Here is a 22,429-nt window from a genome sequence, read left to right on the forward strand (position 1 = left end):
GTAGCTGAATATCCTAGTATACATCCCCAAGTGAAGTTTAAGACATCACCCTGTTTTTTTTAGTTTTTTTTTTTTTGTGGTGCTTCAAAACAATGTTCTTGTGTAGTCAAATGTATCTTGGAATGAAGGCGAGGCAGAAATAACGAGTGTAAAGCAAGAGTTATGGTAGTGTAGCTGGTTTGCAGACAGTTTGTGGGCCATTTTCTTACCAAGAGTTGTGGTGCTGGGTCTTCAACCCTAGTTATCACTGGCCCAAGTTGCATGCTGGTATATGCAGGATATTGGGGAAACTTTAAGAACGATTCAGGCTGAAAGAAAGTGACGTGGGGAATAAGCAAAATGCCCAAGTGATGCAGTCTGCTCATCTGAAACCTTGTCTGACATATTGGAAACACCTAGTGAGCCCAGCAAAAAAAAAAAAAAAAATCTGTTAAGTTACCTGAACCAGTCTTTGAAAAAGTGGTTCTCTAAAAGTCAGAAGAAGTGATGCATCTCTGTGATCTTCAAAAATATATTTCTATAAAAAAAAAAAAAAAAATACCCATCAAAGATTTTAAAATTCTATTTAGGTGGATCATGACACAGCTGTGAAGTTTTCATACTCTTCCAGGACAAGATCTAAAGAAAAAAAGCTTGTTAGAGACAACTGGGAAGATCAGAGTGGATTATGGAAAAAACACACCTTTTAAAAGATCTAAAGAGCTTCAAATTGGGTGGAAGCCATTAGGAGTGGGCAGAGCATACCGAATGTTGCATGCAAAAGATGATCTTTGCACTCAGTTATTCAGCAGTCTCTCACTTTTCAGGGAAAGTATATGAAAGGAGCACAAAGCTCAGTGGAAATGCGGTTTTGGGGATGGGCTGAAGTGAAAGAGCACTGCAGTAAAACCCGGCAAAGGGTCCATCATGTGGTGCTATGCTGCATTTTGTAATAAAAGGAATAATGCATGACAGAGAAATTATGAAATGAGATAAGTAAAAAGTCATTTTCATGTAATTCCTATTTAATTTTTTGTTCAAGAATGTGTAAACCAGGCTTTTGCATGATTAGGATTGTCTTCTTCTGGTTCTGTGTCCACTGTCTGGCACGGCACAGGATAAATAAACACCTAAATTTTTAAAAACAGAAAAAAAAAATCCCCAGTTTAAAAATATACCCCCTGTAGTGTTGATGGGGTTTGGATTTTACCCTCTTTTTTTTTTTTTAAAGAGCTAGCTCGTTTATATTTATTTCTTAAGCCATTTAAAATGACATGCTTAAAATCAACAGGTGCCAAAAAGTCTACATCGACCACAGTCTTTGCCATTAACAGTTTTTTTATTGCCTCTGCAAAGCCATTAAGCAGCATAATTAGTGCTTTAAACACCAGGAGTTTTAAATGAAACTGAAGGCACCGTAGGCAACTCTGTCGAGGCCAGATCCTGCCCCGGGCAAAATGACGTGCAGCGTTACGTTTAGGCCAGGAAAATAAGAGAGGGCTGATGGGGGTAAAAAATATATATATACTTGTAATTGTGTGTGAAACTCTTCTTGTTACCTGGAGTTATCTAATTGTGTGTGTCTGTGTGGGAGTGAAGCACCATGTTAACCTCTACGTGGATACACATTTTGTTCTTTACTTAGATGGAGAAAGGGATGAGTCGTAGTCATAGATTTTGACAACAGTTTTAAAATTTGGATACAACAGCAATTTATCTCAAAGCATGCACGAAAGGGCGGAGACTAAGAATTTGTTGGGCTTTATGTGTGTGTGTGTGTGTGTGTGTGTGTGTGTGTGTGTGTGTGTGTGTGTGTTGCAGAGGCACCGTTTTAGCCATCATGAGGTTAGCTCAGAACATTGCTGTTTGTGTGACAGGCAGTCAGAGGAGAGTTAGAGCTCCAGAGAACAGCTGAACATCAGCCTCTGGCCTTGACCACTGACAAGGTGCACAGGGTCCTGGAAGGGAAGGATATTCCACACATAAGCTCGCACGCACGCACGCACGCACGCACGCACGCACGCACGCACGCACGCAAATAAAAAATATACCCTCGTTCTTCTCCATGCACTTTCCTCCCTTCTCTCTAACCACCCATCATTTATTGGCTAATGTCTCTCCTCGACTCAGCCATCAAAATCTTGCTGCTGTATCTATTTTTTTTATCCTTCCTCTCCCCTCCTTTAGGGGGGAAAAAAAAATCGGCTGCATCAGCACTGTGCTTACCTTCTATCCTGAGAATACACTCTACACACACTCATACACCCACACATTGAGTGAATAAGATTAAAGGATGAATGGCCTGATTTAGTCTATGCTGTTGTCGGCATGCACATATTTTCAAGCGGAGAGCACAAAACATACACAAACGTTTAAATAAGTAAAACTGCTTTTGTGTGGCTGGGCGAGTCCCTAAAAGCAAGTATGGGAGGTTTTCCAGAGTAAATAAACCTTAGTCACTCTCTTCTGTGAGGTTTGTACGTTTCCAAAAACACCAGCTTGTAAATGTATTCATACACCTGGAAATTTTTAACATTTTGTCAAGTTGGAAAAAATTTTGTTTTATTGGGATTTTATGTAATAAACCAACACAAACTCAAGTCTTTAGAATCAAATAGTTCTAATTAAATCCAATATGAGGAAATGCCTTCAGAAGCCACCTCATCAGGAGTTACAGTCTACTTTGAATATCTCCTGGAAGACTGTTTAATCAATAATGCCAAGCATTGCTTGCTTCCAGTTCTACCAAAACATGGTCAAAAATGAACTGACAGGCCTGGTGAGGACAGCATTTTTCACTGAGAGAGACAAAAATCCCTTGACAACTCTGGAGACGCTGTATTCACCCGATGGTGTTGGCACCACCTCCACCCTTTTCTCTCCTCTCTCACGGCTACACATTTACTGTCTGACTCCATCTTCCCGGTCCGTTCATCCCCTCCTCCCGTCCCCATGGGGTAAGGCTGGACTAATTGGAAGCAGAGGTTCTTCATTGAGATGACTCTGAAGCCAGTCAGGTGAAAACTCTTCTTAATGGACCTCTGCTCTCTCCACACACAGCAGGAATGCCTTAATGCTAAGAACTATACATATAGTGCATACATTCCTTTGTGGTTGAACGTATAAACACATAGGCTTATCCTTCCCTCTGGAGAACATAATTGTTCCTTTTGTTTTTATAATACACATTATATGCCTCTTTTTCCCCCTTCTCTTCATCAATCTGGCCCTCACTTGAGACACCTGTGAAGGAAATCTATTCTTTACCATGCCTGTTGCAATATCAACATTTTCTCGCAGCTTTCCCTCGACAACAGCAGCAGACTCCCGTGGCAGGTTTTTTTTTTTTTCCCTTTTCATTTTCACAAATTCACAGATTGCCGTTGCCCGTATTGCATAGCAAAATGTCATCTTCCCAGCCTTCACACATTAAACCAGCGTCTGTGTGTCTCCAATTTTATCTGTGCTTGGCATGTGATTCAGCGCCGTATCTGGCTCATGCTTGACGATCGCGATTTGGACGCTGCGAGAATCCCTCCCAGTTTGTTGACCGCCCCTTCTCCTCGGGCTCTGCATTACACCCTCTATCTAATCCCCCACTTTCCCGCAGTGTTGCTGCTGCTGCTGGACCAAGATGGCTGCCTTCCAACTCAATTTGTGGTCAAGTAAAAGGGCTATTTGCATGAACATGTGTCCTGTCGTTTAGCATGTGGCAATCTTTCTTGGTTATTATATTGGTTTCTTGGTTATTATATTGCAAATGGGGGAAAAAAATGGGGAAAAAAATAAGTGACTTTTAAACAATTAGCTGAGTTTGGCCAGCAACATTGTCCTCTGTCAGAATATGTACACAAGGATTTTGATTCTTCGTGGCGATCCACATGCACAGGCCGATCAGTTTGTGGCGATGGGCAACAAATGAGCGGAGGACACCTGCGTTTCAATTCGCCTGTGTCTGTCTGGGTTTGTGACAGATCTCTGCCGCTCTGTGGGTGGTAAATTGTTTTGATTGCTAAAAATGGCAATGCTGCAGCAGAATGTTGTTCCTAACACAAAGAGGCTCTTTGCCAAAATTATATAATTACTTTGCCTCATTATGTAAGATATGCTGATTAATCCTAGTACCTTTTAAAAAAAAATTTGCGATGATACTTTTGTGGCTCTTTTAAGTCTTCCTTTTGAAAATCACAATTAAACTGACGAGCTTTATTTTATTGGGCCACTTTTAAAGAATATAAAAGCTTTCATGACATACTGTTTTACTGGTTATGAATGGTATCAAGTGGCTATGAAAATGCTATGCAATAAGATTTGGAATAATGGACTGGTTTTGTGTAATTAGCAACAATATAATGAAAGAAAACAAATTTTATTAGACTGATATAGATATAACTGATACAGTCACTGAAAAGATCTTAAACTGCTTTAATTTGAATTGAAAACTTAATGCACAATCCCAACCTATTTTTTAGAATATTTATTATACAAGTTCTCAAAGTAAGCGTTCATGTAGACAGATAATATATATTATTTTTAAGTTAAAATGTACTGCACTGAAATAACACGTTTTGACATGCAACATTTAGAACAACTTTAGTGAATCTTATTGGTGTTTTATAGCACTAGGGTGAGTGGATGAAAAATTAATGGATGTCAGTTTTGTTCTTAAAAATCTAAAAGGTTTGCATCTGTATTCACCCTCCCTTGGCATCCCTAAATAAAAACCCATCTTAATAAATTGTTTTAGGAACTTGCCTTTATTAGAAATTACTTTCCACCTTGGTGTAATTTAATCTGTAGAAATACAGGTGTACTGTAAAACAAAATCGGATGTGTTTTTTATAATTATTATGAAATAATAATCTAGCACTGAACAATGTGAGCCGTTTTCAGTAAATTATCAGAAAATTGAAGTGCAGGCATGCCAGCATATGCCCATCCCCTTAAATTACTTTGCAAGCAAAGCAATTTTATCACAGAAGCAACAAAGAATTGCATTTTTTCTCTGCAGGAGATGCAGAGAAGCTACAGCTCAGGTGCCAGAATCTTGGCAGGACAACTATTAGCTGGTCTCTCTGCAAATCTGACCTTCATGGAAGACTGGCAAAAACAAGTAGGCACAGGGAAGCTGCTCAGAGTTGATAGGGAAAATGGATCTTAATGCAGGGCAATCCTGAAAGAAAATTGGTTATATGCAGCAGAATGCTTTAGACTGAGGTGGAGGTTCAGCTCTCAGAAGTAGAAAAGCACTAAACATACTGCCAGGGCTACAACGGAACGGTTTAGATAAACACATTTATGGGTGTGAATGGTCCTGTCAAAGTCCGAGCCTAAGTGCAATTGGAGATCTGTGGCAGACTTCAATTTGATGTTCCCAGATTGTTGCCATCAAATATCCTTTGAAAGATGTGGCAGGGTCAAACCAAGTTGTTTCTAGGAAGTGTTCACTCAGGGGCACTGAATACAAATCCAAGAAAAAGCTGTCGAGACAACAAAATTTGATAGATCCAAGTTAGTTTCCCAGTTATCGGATCACTGGCTATGGATTAAGAGTAAAGGTCCATGGACTCATACGATAACGGCTAGGATAAAATTTTTGGAAGAAAGTTTTCTGAGAAAGAGCTACATTATCAGTATTTTTTTTCTTTAGATATGACCAAGTCCAGCTTAATTTAGGGGAGGTGAACAAAACTGAAACACAACAGGAAAGGTACATAAACATGCATGTATTTAAGCATATCTAAAATGTGTGCAAACTTTTAGTACAGATATACTAAAAGAAACTCACTGATTCTATAATGCATGGTGTCTGGAGGCTGCAGAGTGACAAACCTAATACCATCACACATTACCTCTGATTTCCAGTGACAACACCTTTAGCTATCCAAATTCTTTTACCACCGTTTCTCAACAAAATATGCCTTTGAGGTTTGTCCTTTTCCTTGATTTGAAACATTTTATGTAACCATCATGCAAAATAAAGTAAAATAAAATCCCTTTTTCACAAGGGATTCTTGATGAGGATTATTTATTTGGCTTTTGAGACATTCGACTTCAGCAAAAATACGCAAAATTTTGCAGTAGTTTTTAAGTGTTTCTCATGGAAAATAGATTTTTCTCACACTCTGTTCTTTATAGAGTGGAATTAGTCTAAAAAGTTGACATTGGGTGTTCAGTAAGTTGTGTTAAGTGAATGATTTCAGACTGAATGAAACATGACCAGACAAGTTTATTAGGTCGTAAGATTGTTTGGTGGTGCTTATTTAAATCAATATCACTGTATTTTATATACGTTTTCTTTTCAGTAGAGTAGAGTGATGCAATGCCAATGTGGGGGGAAAAAAACCCCTCAACAATCTGGCATTGCCTTCTACGCATTTGGAACTGTAGCTTACGCAGTTTGGCTGCCACAAGCTAAACATGTTGGAAGTGCCCAGTGCATGATGCTGCAGCTCTTATACACTATGTATAAAACACATGTGCAATGTTACAAGACAGTTAATATGACAGTGAATCAAAAATTCCAGCAAAGCCCTACAAATGCAATTACTCAGCCTCGCGCTACACTGTTGATGTTTCGTATAGCTCCCTTCGTGAATGCTAGAAAGTAAGTCACTCATGGCATGACTGACTTCCAGAATATTTGAGCAATTACTAAAGGATATACATTTTTTTTCTGTTTTTAATCAAACAATTTATCCTTAAATATAAAAAAAGTAATAAAGAAAATGTAAGGTGGTGATCTCACAGGAACCTGAAAATTTAGTGGCAATAAAACCTTCATTCAGCTTGGTACCATTCACTAGGCCATGAAATTGATGAAAATATATGCAGTCAAGGAGGCAAGAAAATGACAGTTATTATTATTATTTACATATGGTGTATTCAATTTGACTACAATAATATATACATTGTCACTAGCTTTGATCTGGTGGTCTGATTCTGGAGTGTCTGTGTATGATATATATCTGAGTGACTTGGTTTCAACATCAAAGTTCTAGTTTGCATAATAATATTTACTGACTTGTGGTATGGTTGCATTTGCTGCGTTGGCCTGTACTTGGAACAGAATGCTCATTTGATGTTTCTTTAGAACATTTGGGACTTGCAAATCAAAGGTAGCACAAAAGTTAATAGATAATTTCAGCTGCATGTTCTCAATGTGAATTACAGAGTTAAAAATAGCACTTCTTCCATCCCTAAATGTAGTTGTTATTGGATCTCAGAGGTGTGATGATCACAGTTTTTATTAGCTGCCAATTAGTGCTGAAACTGTTTTGTTCCATTTTTAAAAGGGCAGGATGGTCAGTTTTTATTACATTTGAAACGTATTCAATTAATCAAACAAGAAATTTACATGTCCTTTTTTCTCTACTACCAAACTTTAAGAACCCCTAAAATTATAAGTAAAGTTTACCAAAGTACCAATTACTTGTTTGATTGGAGCTGAAATGTGTTATAGAACTAGAAAATTGACACAATCAAATCAGTCGGTTTAGCTTCTTAATAAGATCTTTTTTGTTTCATTGAGAATTAAAAAGGTCTTTAAACACCTCAAAAAATGTTGATCACTGGAAAAACCCCATCTAAATATGACACATCGGTAAAAATGACTATTTACTCTGTCTTAAATTTTTTTGGTATCTGTCTCTGTGTTTCTTCCCACACTGACTCCACTGCAGGTTTATGTTTGCAGTAACTACAGTTGCACCATTTGCTAAAGAAATGCTAAACATGCGAAGTTGTCATGTTTTATTTAGGTTTTTCTGACAGTGGATAGATGATTTCAAAGCTCACCAAGTTTTCTTTACAGTTGCATTGGTAAGTTTGCATTTAGGTGAAAAATACAAAGCAAGCTTACTTGAGACTTTTTTTTAGTACTTTTGCAATTGATTGTATTATGGTTTGGATCACAGGACTGAATTTTTTTTCTTCTTATTTTTATATTTCCCCCCTTAGGTTAACTGGGTTCCAGCTGCCTTCACCTATTGTGAGTACAGGCTCCAGACTCACCTTGTGGCTGCTATCTGATTATGCTGTCAGCGGGCAGGGATTTAAAGCAGTTTATGAAGGTAAGACTGGTTAGATGTTTCATGAATGCCGAAGGTTGTTTTTTTTTTCTTTTCTTTTTTTTTTTTATCGTTGTTGCAGAATACATTTTTTAGCAAATGAATTGAACTGATAGGATCTTGAAAAACGCTGTGCAAGTTTCCAATGAGTTCTATTATTATTTACAGAATTCTAATTGTTAACTCGGCGTTTGAAATTCCTTTACAAACTCAAATGTTTTATCATAGAAGATAAAAGCATTAGGAAAGAGAAATAATTTACTGTGTACCTCTACTTGCTTATCTGATACTCCAGGTATTTAGTTGACCTGTACTGACATGCTGCATCTGTCAGAAATGTGTTGGCTACTTTAAAAAAATATATCCTTATGGACTATGGATATTTTAGATCCTTAAGGACTATAGATATTTTAGGTTATATAAAATGTGTCTCAGAAATCTAACATTCTGCTTGGCCTGGTTGAGCATCTTTATTTTGATGATCAAACACTTAATTTTGGGAAGGCTGGTGTTATTTGTTCCAAGTTTCTGACCCATTGTGGAGGCAGTAAGAAATGTTATGGATATATTGTACTTATAAATCATCAGTAGCAATGACTGATGAGGTCACAGACCATAATCTATGGCTAAAAATAGTCAAAGTCAAGATGGCAAAAGAGCAATTTACTCCTTTCAAAAGCAACAGGGGGATTGTGGTTATCTCTTTAAACTAAACTTCTAGACTTCTGAGAGCTAACCTCAATGGTTATATATTTTAAACTATTTAGTTTTGATCATACACGAAGTCAACGATTTGTCCACACAATGCATTTTGTGAAATAATAGAGCTCTTTACTCCTGTGATAATGTCAGTGCATTCAGCAACAGGAGGAATTTGTACAAAGTCATAATTACCTGTCTCCTTCCTCACGACACTGGCAAGCCCTACTAGAACGACCTATGCCATAGGGGAAAAGATAAGTGCTCTGCTGTGCTGACATGTGGTGCTGCCCTCTAAGTTACAGTGAATGTTAATTGGATTGTGAAAAATAGAAGTGATATGCAAATAAGAACCGTCTCCCTTTAACTGTGCACAGGACACAATTTATGCACTGATGCTACATGTTCTATCTGAAACATTTGGCAAAGACATAAAGCTAAAGGGAATATTTCATTTATGTCTTGCCACAAAGGAACACAATAAGGTCTTTGTAAATTGTGGTTAATTAATATTGGCTGGAAGCTGAGAAACCCCAGGATGATATCATGTTGCTTTTAGCTGATCAGTGCAAAGGCTGTTTGACTGAAAGCCACTATCAATACCTGCTGCTGTGCTTTGATTGAATTTAGTTTTCAGTCAGCAACAGTGCAGGATAGTCAACAATGAGCAAGTTAGTGACACAAAAATGTTTGTGTAGCCTCCATGATGTGAGCATGATACATTTACTCAGTGTTGCATAGTATTCATATGTACTGCAAACTTGCAGCTTCAGGCCTTATGCTCAGTGTGGGTTAAGTTGTTCACTTTAAACTCAGTTTGAGTCCATTGTTGAGATGATTGATGTTTACTTTTACAGGTCATTTCATAGCAATAAAGTATGATAGACAACCACAAGCCTGTTTGCATACAGGATTTGCACATAATCTCATTCATGCACATAATCTCTCATTTATGAAAGTAGCAAAACTGCATAGCGTGTTCATTCCAAGCATGTGTACATTATTAGGTTTTGTAGAATTACTTTATTCACCTACAGCTTCAGGTAAATAAAGAAACAACTGACCTGGAGTTTGAACTCTTGTGCATTCGTCCAAAGTGAAAAGTGTGGGTGCATGTGTGATGTAGTGATTTGCTTGGTCCACTTATTTTACAAGATTGGAAATGTGATATCAGTTCACTGTCAAATATGATGCAGGTCTTTCCTTCCAGCCGCCGTCAGACTGTACAATACCCACTGCTCTAAGTAGTTCACCATTCTCTACTACAGGCAATAAACCTGGAAATTGTTTATTTATTTATATTTCGAATAATACTGTTTTTTAGTATTTCTATATTCACTTGATTTTACTGTGTATATATAGTTTTTCATATTGGTTTTGCTTTTTATACTGCTGTAACGATGTAAATTTCCCCATTGCGGGATTAATAAAGGAATATCTTAACTAAACTAAACACAGACTCCAAGCCCAAGCAATTATTTGGGCATCTAACACAAACACAAAAACGGCTCCTGTTCACTGCTCTGCTAGTACTGACACCACCACTGTTGGCAAACATCACACATTTGAAAGCAAAGACATTGCTCTTTACAAAGAATTTGTGTCCCATCCCCTGCCTGACAAAAACTTTGTGCTAACAGTAAAAAGACGGGGGGAAAAAATTATATTTGTGGTCCAAATTTCTCTTCAAGTTCTCAGTCCTGCTGGTAACGTGTGTTCCTCTGACCCTGTACTGATTTGAAATAAATTTTGATAACTTGCACAAAAACAAAGAAAATTCTCTTGACTCTGGCTGGTTGACAGAGGTGTGACTCATCAAAATTGACCAGTTAGTGGCTTTAATGAGATTCTGCCTTTTGCTTAGGGACAAGCTTATGCCAACTGGAAAATGTTTAGATGTCTGAGTGAAGTGTCAAAGTGAGCCAAAAGCAGTTTTATATGAATAGCAGGAGAAACCGCACTATCAGTAATTAATTTTCTTGTCGGTGTGTGAGAAAGATCAAATGGGAGATATATTGACAAGACGTACCCAAAAGACAAATTGGACATTCTGCCTTCCAAAGCTGAGTTAAAATTTCTGTTAGTCTATTGAGGCTCACTCTTTTAGCAGGTAAAGTTGTAATAATTTGATATTACTCTATGAGCATAACCTGATTCAAAGATGGATTTAAGAATTTTATTTTTCTAGGCAGAGATTAAACATATAAAATTTCTACAGTGAAAAAATATGGGTTGTTACTCTGTAACAATAATATCTGACTTGCACTTTTATAGTAATCACATGTCATAGCTTTCCTTTGAGACAAAAATTACAAAAAGTAAAGCTCTGCTTTATTGGGGAAGGGATCATTTTTGACAGGAGGGTAGAAAACCCCCCACATTTCTTGTTTTAAAGATATTAATGATAATTGGTTTAAGTTGGATTTTTTTTTCCCTTTAGTATGTTTGCATGCAAATGTCACAGAATCTGTTTCAAGCTAATTGGCTTCTAAAAATGGAGCTTTTGGCAGTAAAGCCTCAGCACACCAACCTCCTTTTTATATTAAGACTATGCTTACCAACCACCATTTTGGTGGGAGCTCATCTCGTCTATATTAGATATGTTCTTTTTCAGCCCACACTGCAATAAGCCTAAGTGCTGCACAGTCCATCTCCCGAACACACTGCGTAATGGCCGAGACCACTCTGGAATCTCTCCCCTCTTGTCACCATGGCAACCACAAAACTCTGTTTTTGTTGTTGTTGTTTTTTCCCACCCCATATTCTTCCTTCCCCTCTCCTCTCTTTGCAAACTCTTTACTCATGTTTAATCTGTAGCAATGGAGAAGTAGCTAAAGGAGGCAAAGGGAATTGGGAACATTTGCTAAGCCTCAGAAAATATCTGCTGGGAGTGTTAAAGCACTCTTATCTTCTCATATGTTGCTGCAATCCTTGTGCATAACTGCTGCATCTTTTTTCCCCCTTTATTTATCTCTTATTCTTTTTTCCTCTATGCACTCTGCACCTTTTTTCTGATTCTCAGTGTTTCCTGATACATGCGTTATCTTCGCTGTTTCTGCCTCTTTCTTTAATAACGTGTTGTGATCATCATCAAGTCATGTCTGTCTGTGTTGCATAATCAATGTGCTTCCCAACTGGGTCATGTGAAGCAAAACCTCAGCCAACTCTTCGGCATGTTTCAAGCATTCTCATTCCCTATCGAGCTAATCTTCGTAGGTGTTTGTGTAAAGGAACGGAAAAAAAAAGAAGTCAATATTTATAAGCAGTCAAGTAAATATATTTCTCTTAGATTAAAATTTTAAGCATGTTAAAACAAGTTTTCTTTTGATAAGTTGCTTTTTTTTCCCATGCAAAAAATAAAAAAGGCTCAAGGGAGTTTCTGTGCAGCTGTATTGCTTTTCATGCATCCATTAAAGCTGATCTAGATTATTGACCATCTTCTAACTCAAGCAGCCTTGGCGCTTCTCCTCCATCCCGCTCTGTGTTTGAGAGAAAGGAAAGTGGGGGCTGACTAAATAAAGGTGATGAGAGAGCAGCAGAGCGTGAGAGAGTTTAGTGTCTGATTGATAACTGAGCCTTGTCCCTATAGTGATGCGTTTTCTCCAAATGAAAGTAATGACTGAGGTTAAGATAAATATACTAGGCATCAATTCTCCAATCTTGCCTTTTTTACTTTTTTTTTTTTAAAGAAACACAAGGAATAAGAAATGTTTAGTGAAAGGTAATAATTATGGCTGTGATTATGCATTTCTGCATCACAAAAACAAGGTTTCTTTGCTTATTGTTACTGGTTGCTTTGTTGAAATTGATTTGATTAGGCCAAATGTGCAAATGTAATTGAGGTAATTCCAAACACATTCATGTCTATTATTAACTTTATGTGGACAGCTTTATTTATCACGGCAGATTTTCCAAATATCTAGCTCACGCATTATCATCATTATGGTCATGTTGGTATTATTGGATTTTTGTGAGTAATAAACTGAGTCAAGATGAATAACATTACATTTATCATTTATAATGATAAATGTAATGTTTCCTTACATTTATCATTATTTAATTTGTATGCTGCTCTGCAGCTCACAACCGATTAAACTAGAGAACTGTTGTGCTGTTTACTAATAAACCCGTACAGTGTTCATTCCAAGTAAGCTAATGAGGATTAAATATGCAGTTTTGCTCTCGCTATATGTTAGAAACTTAAAAATGGCTTTAATTTTTACGTGGCCTCATACTGCTCGAAACCATAGTTTATAAAAGTTGAAGTGTATTTGATTATGAAAACAACACGATACATGGTGACTGGCTTTGATACCTTACTTCAATTCAGACAGGTTGTAAAATTACATCATCTAAAAGCTAATTTGGAGAACAATCTAATTAAACTCTCTTGGAACAGGAATAAACAATGTTTCTCATTTACTTAACCCCCAAAGTAGAGTGATATTGGCAATACTTAGTGACTAAGTAAAGCTACATTATTCCTATTTTCATAAAATTATGTAAATGCATACCATACACATTTCCAGTGTTTTGGAATTTGCATAGAAGTTGCCTAATGTACTTTTTTTATGCATTAGCTGGGCTATAGCAAAAATGTATATCTGCATAAAGAATGCAGAGAATCTCCTGAGATGGGTTTGAAACCAGAGTAATGATCTGCATTTTGAAGGCAGTGTGAATTTTGAAAGCTTGGGATTGGTATTTGAAGATAAAACTTTAGCTTTAGATGCCAGTACCAAAGTAAATACGGCACATTTTGTGCTGCATCTGTACGAGCACAAGTGTTTATTCAACAAGTGATACTTGCTATATTCACTGATAAGAATCTGTAATCCCAGAGGCGTTTTTGAAGCTCTGCTCTCTGATGAATAGAAAATAACCAGTGACATTTCTCAGAACCCAAACGAGAACTGAAATTCATTTCTTTGACTCTTACTGGACTTATACATATTTTCAATTCCTTTACAGTTGGAAGTTATTTTATTTACTAGTTAACATTCAGATGTCTGTCCTCCACATTGTTTTAAGTCTTCTGTGCAATAAACAACCTTGGAGTACAATTTATTTTTTGGATATTTGTCTAAATTGTCAGAAGTATGTTTGTCTGTGGCACAGTGGCATTAAGAGGCCATTATATTTCTGCAAAAGATACATTTCTTGTAAAAAAAAAAAATTGAAGCTAACCAACTTGCTCTTATAGCATTTTCCTGCACATTCTGAAATTCTGAAGCCTGAAACAGAATGAGTCTGTAACATATGCACCCAGACAATAATTTATGGGTTCAACAAATTCAAATGTTAAATGTGTGGTAATAAAGAAATAAAAAAAATTAAACTTCAGAAAATGAGGTAAGCAGATGGGGTGAATGCAAAATATTGGATCTTTGTAGGTATTCAGCATTAGTGAAACAATAAACCATGATGATGACTGATCAAATTTTGGGAAGTTTTCTGGGGAAACGAGCACAACTAATAAATAAGTACTTGGTTGCAAGAGTTTTAAAGAAAGAACTGTTCCCATGATGCCTTTAAGAAAGGAAAAGATTGTCTGATGTAGTGGTGATTGGTGTGGCAGAATAAAAATGGAGGACTCGAACCACAGTTTTATCTTTCTTTAGTGAGACTGTCGCAGACAGCAGAGCTGCTTTACTAGAGTGACGATGCTTTAGTAAAATTGATTACAACCAGAGACTTCTTTTTAAAGAAAATAAAATCCTAAAACGTAAAAAAACAACAACTTGCCTTTGTATAGAATAGAAGTAATAAACCAGCTAAATGCTTTCAACTTTTTTTTAAAGGTTTCTAAGCAAAGGTAACGCCTAGCTGGCTATGAATTTAATGCATATTTTAGAAAAACATCAAGCTGTTTCTTAAAAGAATTAATAGAATTTCACTGAAATAATAAATCATTTGATTTAGCCAGAAAGTCTAAAGTCAAAACTTTCATCTAAGTGATGAAATTGCTGCTATTTCAACTAGATCTCCTGACATTCCAATATCCGAACACCATTACATTTATACTAGTGTTTAAGCAAATCAAAAATTTCTATGTTGCTTCAGCACTGGGTGTCTTCTTTAATTTTGGTGCTCATTTTGTTTTGAAAACGGAGATAAATTAAATGCTCTGGTGGTTTTGACCAAAGTGAAACTTGGCCTCCATCACAGCAGAATGCATTTCTAATGCTTTCCATCGTCAAAGAAGTGCTCCAAGTAAAAAGTTCTTCCTTTTTGTGTTCTTGATGCGGTATGTTTATTCATGTGGTGCAATGTTTGCCCTGAGGAGACGATCACAAAAAGAACTCTATTAGGTAAAAAAAAAAAAAAAGAAGTGCTTACTTTAAGGAGAGCCTGAACTGAGCTACCCTTTAACTGCAAACACTACTGTGTGCCCACATTTGTTGCTATTTGAAAAATACAGTGTTTGACTGTGAGTAAGCAGATCTCTGTTCGGTAGGTTGTGGTTATTTTTAGTTTTCTGGAGTTGAAGTCAACTTCTCTAAGGCATCATGTTTGATTATTGTGCTGCATTTCTTTTTAGAGCCTAAAAAACATGTTGCTTCCAAAGTTTCCAAAAAAAAAAAAGCCACCAAGAGGCTTTCACACATTTTCTGCTAAATTTTTCAAACTTAATTTTCCTGATTTTTATCACAGTATTTGATAAAAGAAAATATGTGATCTTTGATGCTCATTTATGGTAAGCTTTGCAAAAGATTGAAGTGTTTTTGGTGATTTTGAATTCCTTCACTTTTTTTTTTTTTTTTTTTTTTTTTTTTTTATAGACCTCACACGTGAAGACCATATTTAACAGTTGCTGTTTCTGCACAAGCCATATGCCAGCTTGTCATTTCTATGACAGGCTAACCAGGACACAGTTTTTATTATGATCTTTTTTCCCCTCCTGAGCTTTTTTTTTTTCTTTTTTTTCCCCTTTTGCCCACTTTCTGGGTGATTTGGTTGCAAGACATAGTCCGGGCTGTGGTTAGCAAAAAAAAAAATTCCTGCACCGCACTGAGGTTGCACTGCCTCAAACACTTCACACACACTACCCAATCACATCCATTTGCACAAATGGACACACAATTCTCATTTAGACTTCACATCTGCTGCTCGGTAGAGCGTGCACAAAATGGCCATTATTCCTTGTGACGCGCGTACTTTGGGAAGGTTTCCAGGGTTTCAGGAGCTGTGCAAATGTCCCTTTCTAATAAATCATGCTACTCTATTACATCTACCTGGTGTTATATTTCATATATATTTCACTAGGCAATTTGAAAGCATGTGTAAGCTCAGAACAAATTCACCACAGCCATAATAAAAGGGATGTTTCAAGCTGCTTTTTTTTTTAGGTCAACTGTCAAAAAAGGAACACTTACTTGCTTTCGATTCAGTGTGGTGAAACAACGGAAAGAAAAAAAAATCAGAACATCTACTGCTAGTTATAGTCATGGTAACATTTCAAGTGACTATAAAGAATTTGCACACACTGTTCATAATTAATAATGTCATACTGTTATCTATGCAGGCAGTAAGAGTGAACTTTAGCTCTGCGCTTCTGTTTTGTTTTCAAATTATAGTATCATGTTTTAACTGTTAATTGAGTCTGATGCATCAACATCGCACAAAATGAACAAAATGTGGTTAAATGTGCTCTCAAAATGAAGCAAGGGTGTGTTATGTTTCTTTTTTTTTTCTTTTAATGTGGGACACATTGTGATAACTGTAAAATAATCATGATATATTTTTGTCACCACAAAGATACAACGATGACGGCAATGACTCTGGTAGTAGATGAAGCTATAGGGAGTCTTTTTGCACCACACCAATCGAGGTCATCCTAACAACCATATCAGAGAAACACAAGCAACGCCACATGGCACATTTGCTGTGCTGTTACTCATGCACAGCTCTGTCTCTTCCAGTGCCATGCATTTTTTAGAGGGTTAGCTCATCTCCCCAGAAAGCGCCACAAAGCCAAACTGCTCTCTTTTCTCCTTTAGGGATAAAGGGATCAAATGTAACCTCAAAACCACTTTGCTAGTAAAGTGGTTACCTGCTTTATTCAATTAAACTTGCCAAAACGTTGTTGGTGTGTTAGTCATGTACAACCCTAGCACAATAGTGTGTTCCTTTTGTTTCAAGTGGCTTGTGGATTTGCTGCTTGGTAATGTGATTTTTAAAGTCCATCCTTAGGCAATCTTAATTAGTGTTTTTTTTTTTTAAATTAGTGTTATTTTTACTGACAGATTAAGGGATAGTTCTCTTTTTGTTAAGGGATCATAATTGTTAAATAACTTTTAAAACCAGTGCATGCAACAACGCAAATAGTAACTTCAGTTAGTCTGGTTTTTTCAGCTGATTGAGTATATATGAAATGCTGATTTGTTCTCTGCTCCGCTGTTAGCTAAGTGAATATAGTTCTCAATATGTTAATTAGTATGCATTTAAACAGAAATGTTGTTCTACATACAGAATACAGAGTACAATAACACATGCTGTATAAAGTGTTTGTGCTGCCAGGTTAATGAAAAGCGATTGTTGAACCCTGAGAAGGTTAAACATGCCATGTAGGTGTGATAATTATGTACAATTTGCTATGGTTGACCTATGTTTGAAAACTTTATCTTTAAAGTCAGTGACCCATGCATTTTTAATGGAGTGAGGTGGCTTTGTTGTTTTGTTTTTCTTAGATCAAATCTATTTTTTGAGTGCACATTCAAGTGTGTATGTGCATTTAGGACTGAGGTGATACCGTTTGGTATGTTATAGGCACCGGGAAGCGTGACCATATAAGCCCCACATGGGCCTCCTTACACTGGCTGCCTGTTTCATATCGAATAGATTTTAAGATTCTTTTAACTTATAAAGTTTTAAATGGGTTGGCTCCTCCTTATCTACAGGATCTTTTGAAATTTCAAATAATCAGCTGCTATTGAAAGTCCCTCGGACTCGACTCAAGAGAAAAGGAGATCAGGCTTTCTCTGTCACTGCTCCTATTCTCTGGAATGATCTGCCTTTCCAGATTAGACCTGCTCACAGCCTGGAACATTTTAAATCACTTCTTAAAACTCATTTTTTATTCTTTGGCATTCAATTGAGGCCTGATACTGTTATTATTTTAACAATATAGATTTTTATTTTCTTGTGTTATTTCTCTTTTTCTTTTTATCAACTTACTTTATCATTGTTTTTGTACAGCACTTCGGTGCAGGTTTACACCTGTTTTTAAAGTGCTATATAAATAAATTTGACATTGACATTGATGGAAAGCATTGTGAATTTTTTTCGCCCTTTTCATGTTGAACTGAAACTTTCTGTGCAAGGTGTAATCACTATGGGCAGAAAAGGTTTGGGCTTGTAGTGTAATTGTGTCCATTTACGCTTTGGGACTTGAAATGTTAGCCTAGAAAATTTTGAGCCTTTTTGAAAGCAAGATGTAATCCCAGTTTCACAGGGAACTGAATCAATGCTATCCGCAATCACGTTTTCCCATAAAACCTTGAGCCATCATATTTAAGCCAACATAATTCTTGTTTGTATGTTGGGCCTCTTTTATTGTTTGTTGTTCTTTTAAAAATGTAGTGCCTTGCAAAATCATTTGTACCCCTTGATTTTTTTGTTTTAGATTTTTTTTCAACAATCAAACTTTAACTTACTTTGCGGGGATTTCGTTTGACAAACCAAGAGAAAGTAAAACTTAAGTGTGAAGGTGTGACACTGTTTTTGCAATAAAAAGCTCTTAAACTCCAATACTCTAGGGCTACTGTCCTGCAACCTATGAATTAATTCCCACTTGGACACAATTGAATTAAATTGCTGAATTTCCTCTCCAGCATATCATCACGGGGAAGGGTTACCTACTTCTTAGAGGTAATTATAAAAAAATAAATAAAGCAAAGGAAGATTCTGTTGGCTTCTCTTACCCTGCGCTGCAGCATAGACTGACCAAACTCTGGACATGTTGCTGGAGTTGAGGGTCGAACCCGTTGTGTTTACGATATACATAATAATATATAATAATATATATAACAATATACAACTTGTAGTGGCAAAAAGAATATCGGTTTTTAAAGTTGGTGTGCAACTGGAGAGATACATTTCTGCTGTTAAGGTTTCTTTCTTAGTTTAATTGTATCTAGCAAAATCAAGTAAACGATGCATTCCTGCCATCAACTGAAGACAGGAGATGTGAGTGCAGTTGTGCTGTGATGTATGCAGTAGATAATTCATGTGCTGTGATGTATAGTACACCAATGATTTTTCCATCATTGGTGTACTATTCACAGACTTGTTTCTAAAAATAAAATATATGAATGTAATCATAAAATTTTTTGCTGTTTATTTTATGGATGGAGCCCTGGAATCCCCTCAGCTGTTGATTTGTTTTTCACTGGGACTGAAGTCAAGTATAAGATGAATTGAATGTGCTACTTTTTATTATTAAACAGCTGTTGAATCTCGTATATCATTAGGATTGCGCTGGTTTCATGTTACCATCCATGATGAAATACTCAGTGATGGCTATACAGCAAGTGGGGCATTGACTCATTAAAATAATTGATGCTAACGAAGTGCCTCCTCCTTTGTTGATGTGTTCAATCTTTTCACTAGACTGCTTTGATCCACAACTATTCATCAGACAAATTCATTGATGAGCCATGGCCAATTTTCCCCACGAATCCTTTCATATTTTATTGACAGTTCATTATTCACTTGCTGACTACTTAAATGCTATGGTCATAATCAACGTCTTTTGTTCAGGCAAGTTGTAATTTTTTGTCAAATTATCTGTGGCAGTTTTTCTATGAAATTATTTTCTCTGATTTTTCAGCCTGTGAATTTAATGAAATAACCCTTGCTTTCACTAAACAGATACGTTGTCAAAAGCCACGTCAAAGCAATGACTGTTCTTTATTGGATTGCTGAAGGACTCGGAGTTCTGTGTTGCAACAGAACAAAGCTGAATCCTTACAAATGGCGATCGTAAAGAAAATCTGCAAACTTACCGAAGCAATTCACAACAATCATCCCCTCCTCAGAAACATACGGGTTGGTGGTGCTGGCTTTCCTTTTCATTGACAGACAATGTTTGCCGTGCTCAGCTGCATTTTCACTGTTTGTGAACCGACAGCAGAGACCCGGCCTATGAATGATTTATTGGCGGGGGGAAAAAGAATGATTTGTTGTAGAGAAAAGAGATAACTGTGAGGTGTTATGGAAAAACAGACATATATTTTTCATTGGCTGATTGCAACTAAAAAAAAATATCTTTACAAGTCAGGTACCTGGAGACGACATCTTGTTGCGAGAGGAACTGAAGCAAAACCAAATTGAACTTGCATAGAATAACTGCAGCTTGGCTTTGGATTTGCGCTAAATCTTTAACATCAACAAATGCTCAACTAAGATTAAATATTTATATAGATGGAGGATGTGGGAGAGGGTCTCACAGTTCAGTGTGTTATAAATAACAATGGTGTTATCTGTAATAGTCAACAGTACTTTTATGGATAACAATGTTGCACAGCAATTGTGCCCTGTGGGCTTCCTACACGCCTTAAATAAACAGTTTAATTTACAGCCATCTCATGGAGGATATTATTTATTCATACCAGAACAGTTGAAGCCACGTCATTTAGAGTGGACAAACATGCAGACCTCTCAATACCAACTTAATTTGCTCCAACTGGCATTTTGTATCTTGAAAATTTGTATTTGGAAATGACTTTTGGTATTTAAAATAAGTGAAATTATAATTTGTCCCAAACTCCCACACAAACTCCAACAATACATTCTCAGCTCTTAAATCATATGTATTTTCTACGTGAAATTTATGTTATTTCTGGTTATATTGCAGTGTGTAATAATGACAAAGAATGTCAGGGACAAGGTTTCTCTAGGACAACCACCCTGTTTGACATAATGGTGATTTTTAAAATTAAATAATATTCTAAAAATAAATTTTATCACGACTTCTTAAGAATAAGGTGAAGAAATGGGGAGCTTTAGCAGAAGTTCAGCGCTCAAGGCTGGTAATACCAAAAAAAAAAAGGGAGTGACTTGAATTTTACAGTTCTTTTCCCCTTTCTATCCCTTCAGAATTATGAATATTATAAGTAAAATCTAGGCACGAAAGATCATGTCGATTTGAATGTGTCTACAGTTATTTTATGCCCTTCAGTTAAATTTATGTATTTTTTGTCTGAGAATGCAGGACTCTAAGAAAAAGAGATGCACAAACCTTTCTCACTGGACTTTCACACATCAACATTTTATCTACCATAACGTCCTCTCTGGTGGGCCTTTACAGTTTCCAAGGCAACCTGAAAGTGCAGAAAAGAGGATTGGTTTAGAAAATGGCAAAGCAAGACAAATTCAAGAGGCCAGGTGGAGGACTTTTTATGTTTGGCTTCACCTTTTGAACTGGTCCACTTCGATATTTGTCCAACCCCGTTTACATTAAAGGTTTAAGCGTTTACCCATACTGGTTAGATTGCAATAAAAAATTGTGTTTTCCAAACGTAGCATTTAATCTTGTGCGACCTGCTCTTTTCTGCTGCATACCTCTCAGCAGAGAGAGCTTAAACTTGATTTAAGAATAATTTTATATATAAAAAAGATTGACTTTCAAATATTTATGGAGGTTTTATTATGAATGTACTGTGTCGCAACTGATCTGTTTTTGCCTTTTGCCTTCATTGAGTGTTAATTTGATATCTACAACATGCATGTGCAACCCTAACACAATGCTTTGTAAAATCCAATAAATACACGTTTACTGTGCACTGACAGAATGGAAAGTATTGTCCGTGGTTTAAACAAAATTTTGAATTTCAATTAATGTGACGACGGAATGGAATTTCACTTTGCTCTCAGCTCATTGTAAACGAGCCTCACTCAGATAACACAGCTTCAGTCCTCTGTGGAGTTGACATATGAATTTGGCTTTGTATCATCAGGCTACATTTGTGGATAGCACTCCAAATTGTATTTAAAGACAGTTACTCATGGACATTAGTAATTTCCACACCTGAATCAGGTTTCAATACTGTGCCACTTCAGCCTTGTCCTTGGTGAAATGAAATTTCTTAAATTCTTGAAATAATTTGATCAAATTATGAACCGTGGATGTTGTGTAGTAAAAATTCTTCCCTGCTGTTATTTGTGGAGCTGTATTCAGAAACTGCACTGATGGGAAACGATGTAATATTATTAAACTGCAAAATTTCCTGTTCATACCTCTGACATTTCTAGCCTTTTGCTGTCCCAGCCCCAACTTAATCGAGATGTTACTGCCACCAAATTTAAAATTACATTATTATTACAATTTTTTTTTAAATACTAAAAATAAATATACATTCTAGCAAAAAATCATGTAACCCCCGAAATCCCAATATCCATATTAAAAAAACCCAAAACAAATAAATAAAAAAAGTCTTTAATGTAGTTTTGAACTATAATGCAGCAGCTGTTGATTGTGGTTAAAATATATATTTTAATCAATTTTCACCCTAATTAGTAATTACTGCTTTGAAATTTAGCTCCATGTGGCTGATTAGCTTTTCTTTTTCTTAAGTTGTATATAATTACATACACAATTATGTTTCTCTCATTAACTCACAAGTTTGCTTTTGAAGTAGTTAAAAGTTAGTAAAACCCTCAACATTTTATTGCATCACGCT

At 36.4% G+C, this 22,429-nt stretch overlaps 1 protein-coding gene across 1 annotated transcript in view; it reads left to right on the forward strand.

Annotated features, from left to right (window-relative positions):
• csmd1a (CUB and Sushi multiple domains 1a) overlaps positions 1 to 22,429 on the forward strand; it is a 115,231-nt gene that overhangs the window by 37,805 nt on the left and 54,997 nt on the right. The window contains exon 3 of the mRNA XM_088009948.1: positions 7,939 to 8,051. Within this exon, the coding sequence (XP_087866074.1) occupies positions 7,939 to 8,051 (113 nt within the window). The remainder of the gene's footprint in view (positions 1 to 7,938; positions 8,052 to 22,429) is intronic.

Source organism: Poecilia mexicana, unplaced genomic scaffold (genome assembly GCF_051168715.1).
Source record: "Poecilia mexicana isolate PSO_F unplaced genomic scaffold, ASM5116871v1 scaffold_11, whole genome shotgun sequence".
NCBI classification, from domain to species: Eukaryota; Metazoa; Chordata; class Actinopteri; order Cyprinodontiformes; family Poeciliidae; genus Poecilia; species Poecilia mexicana.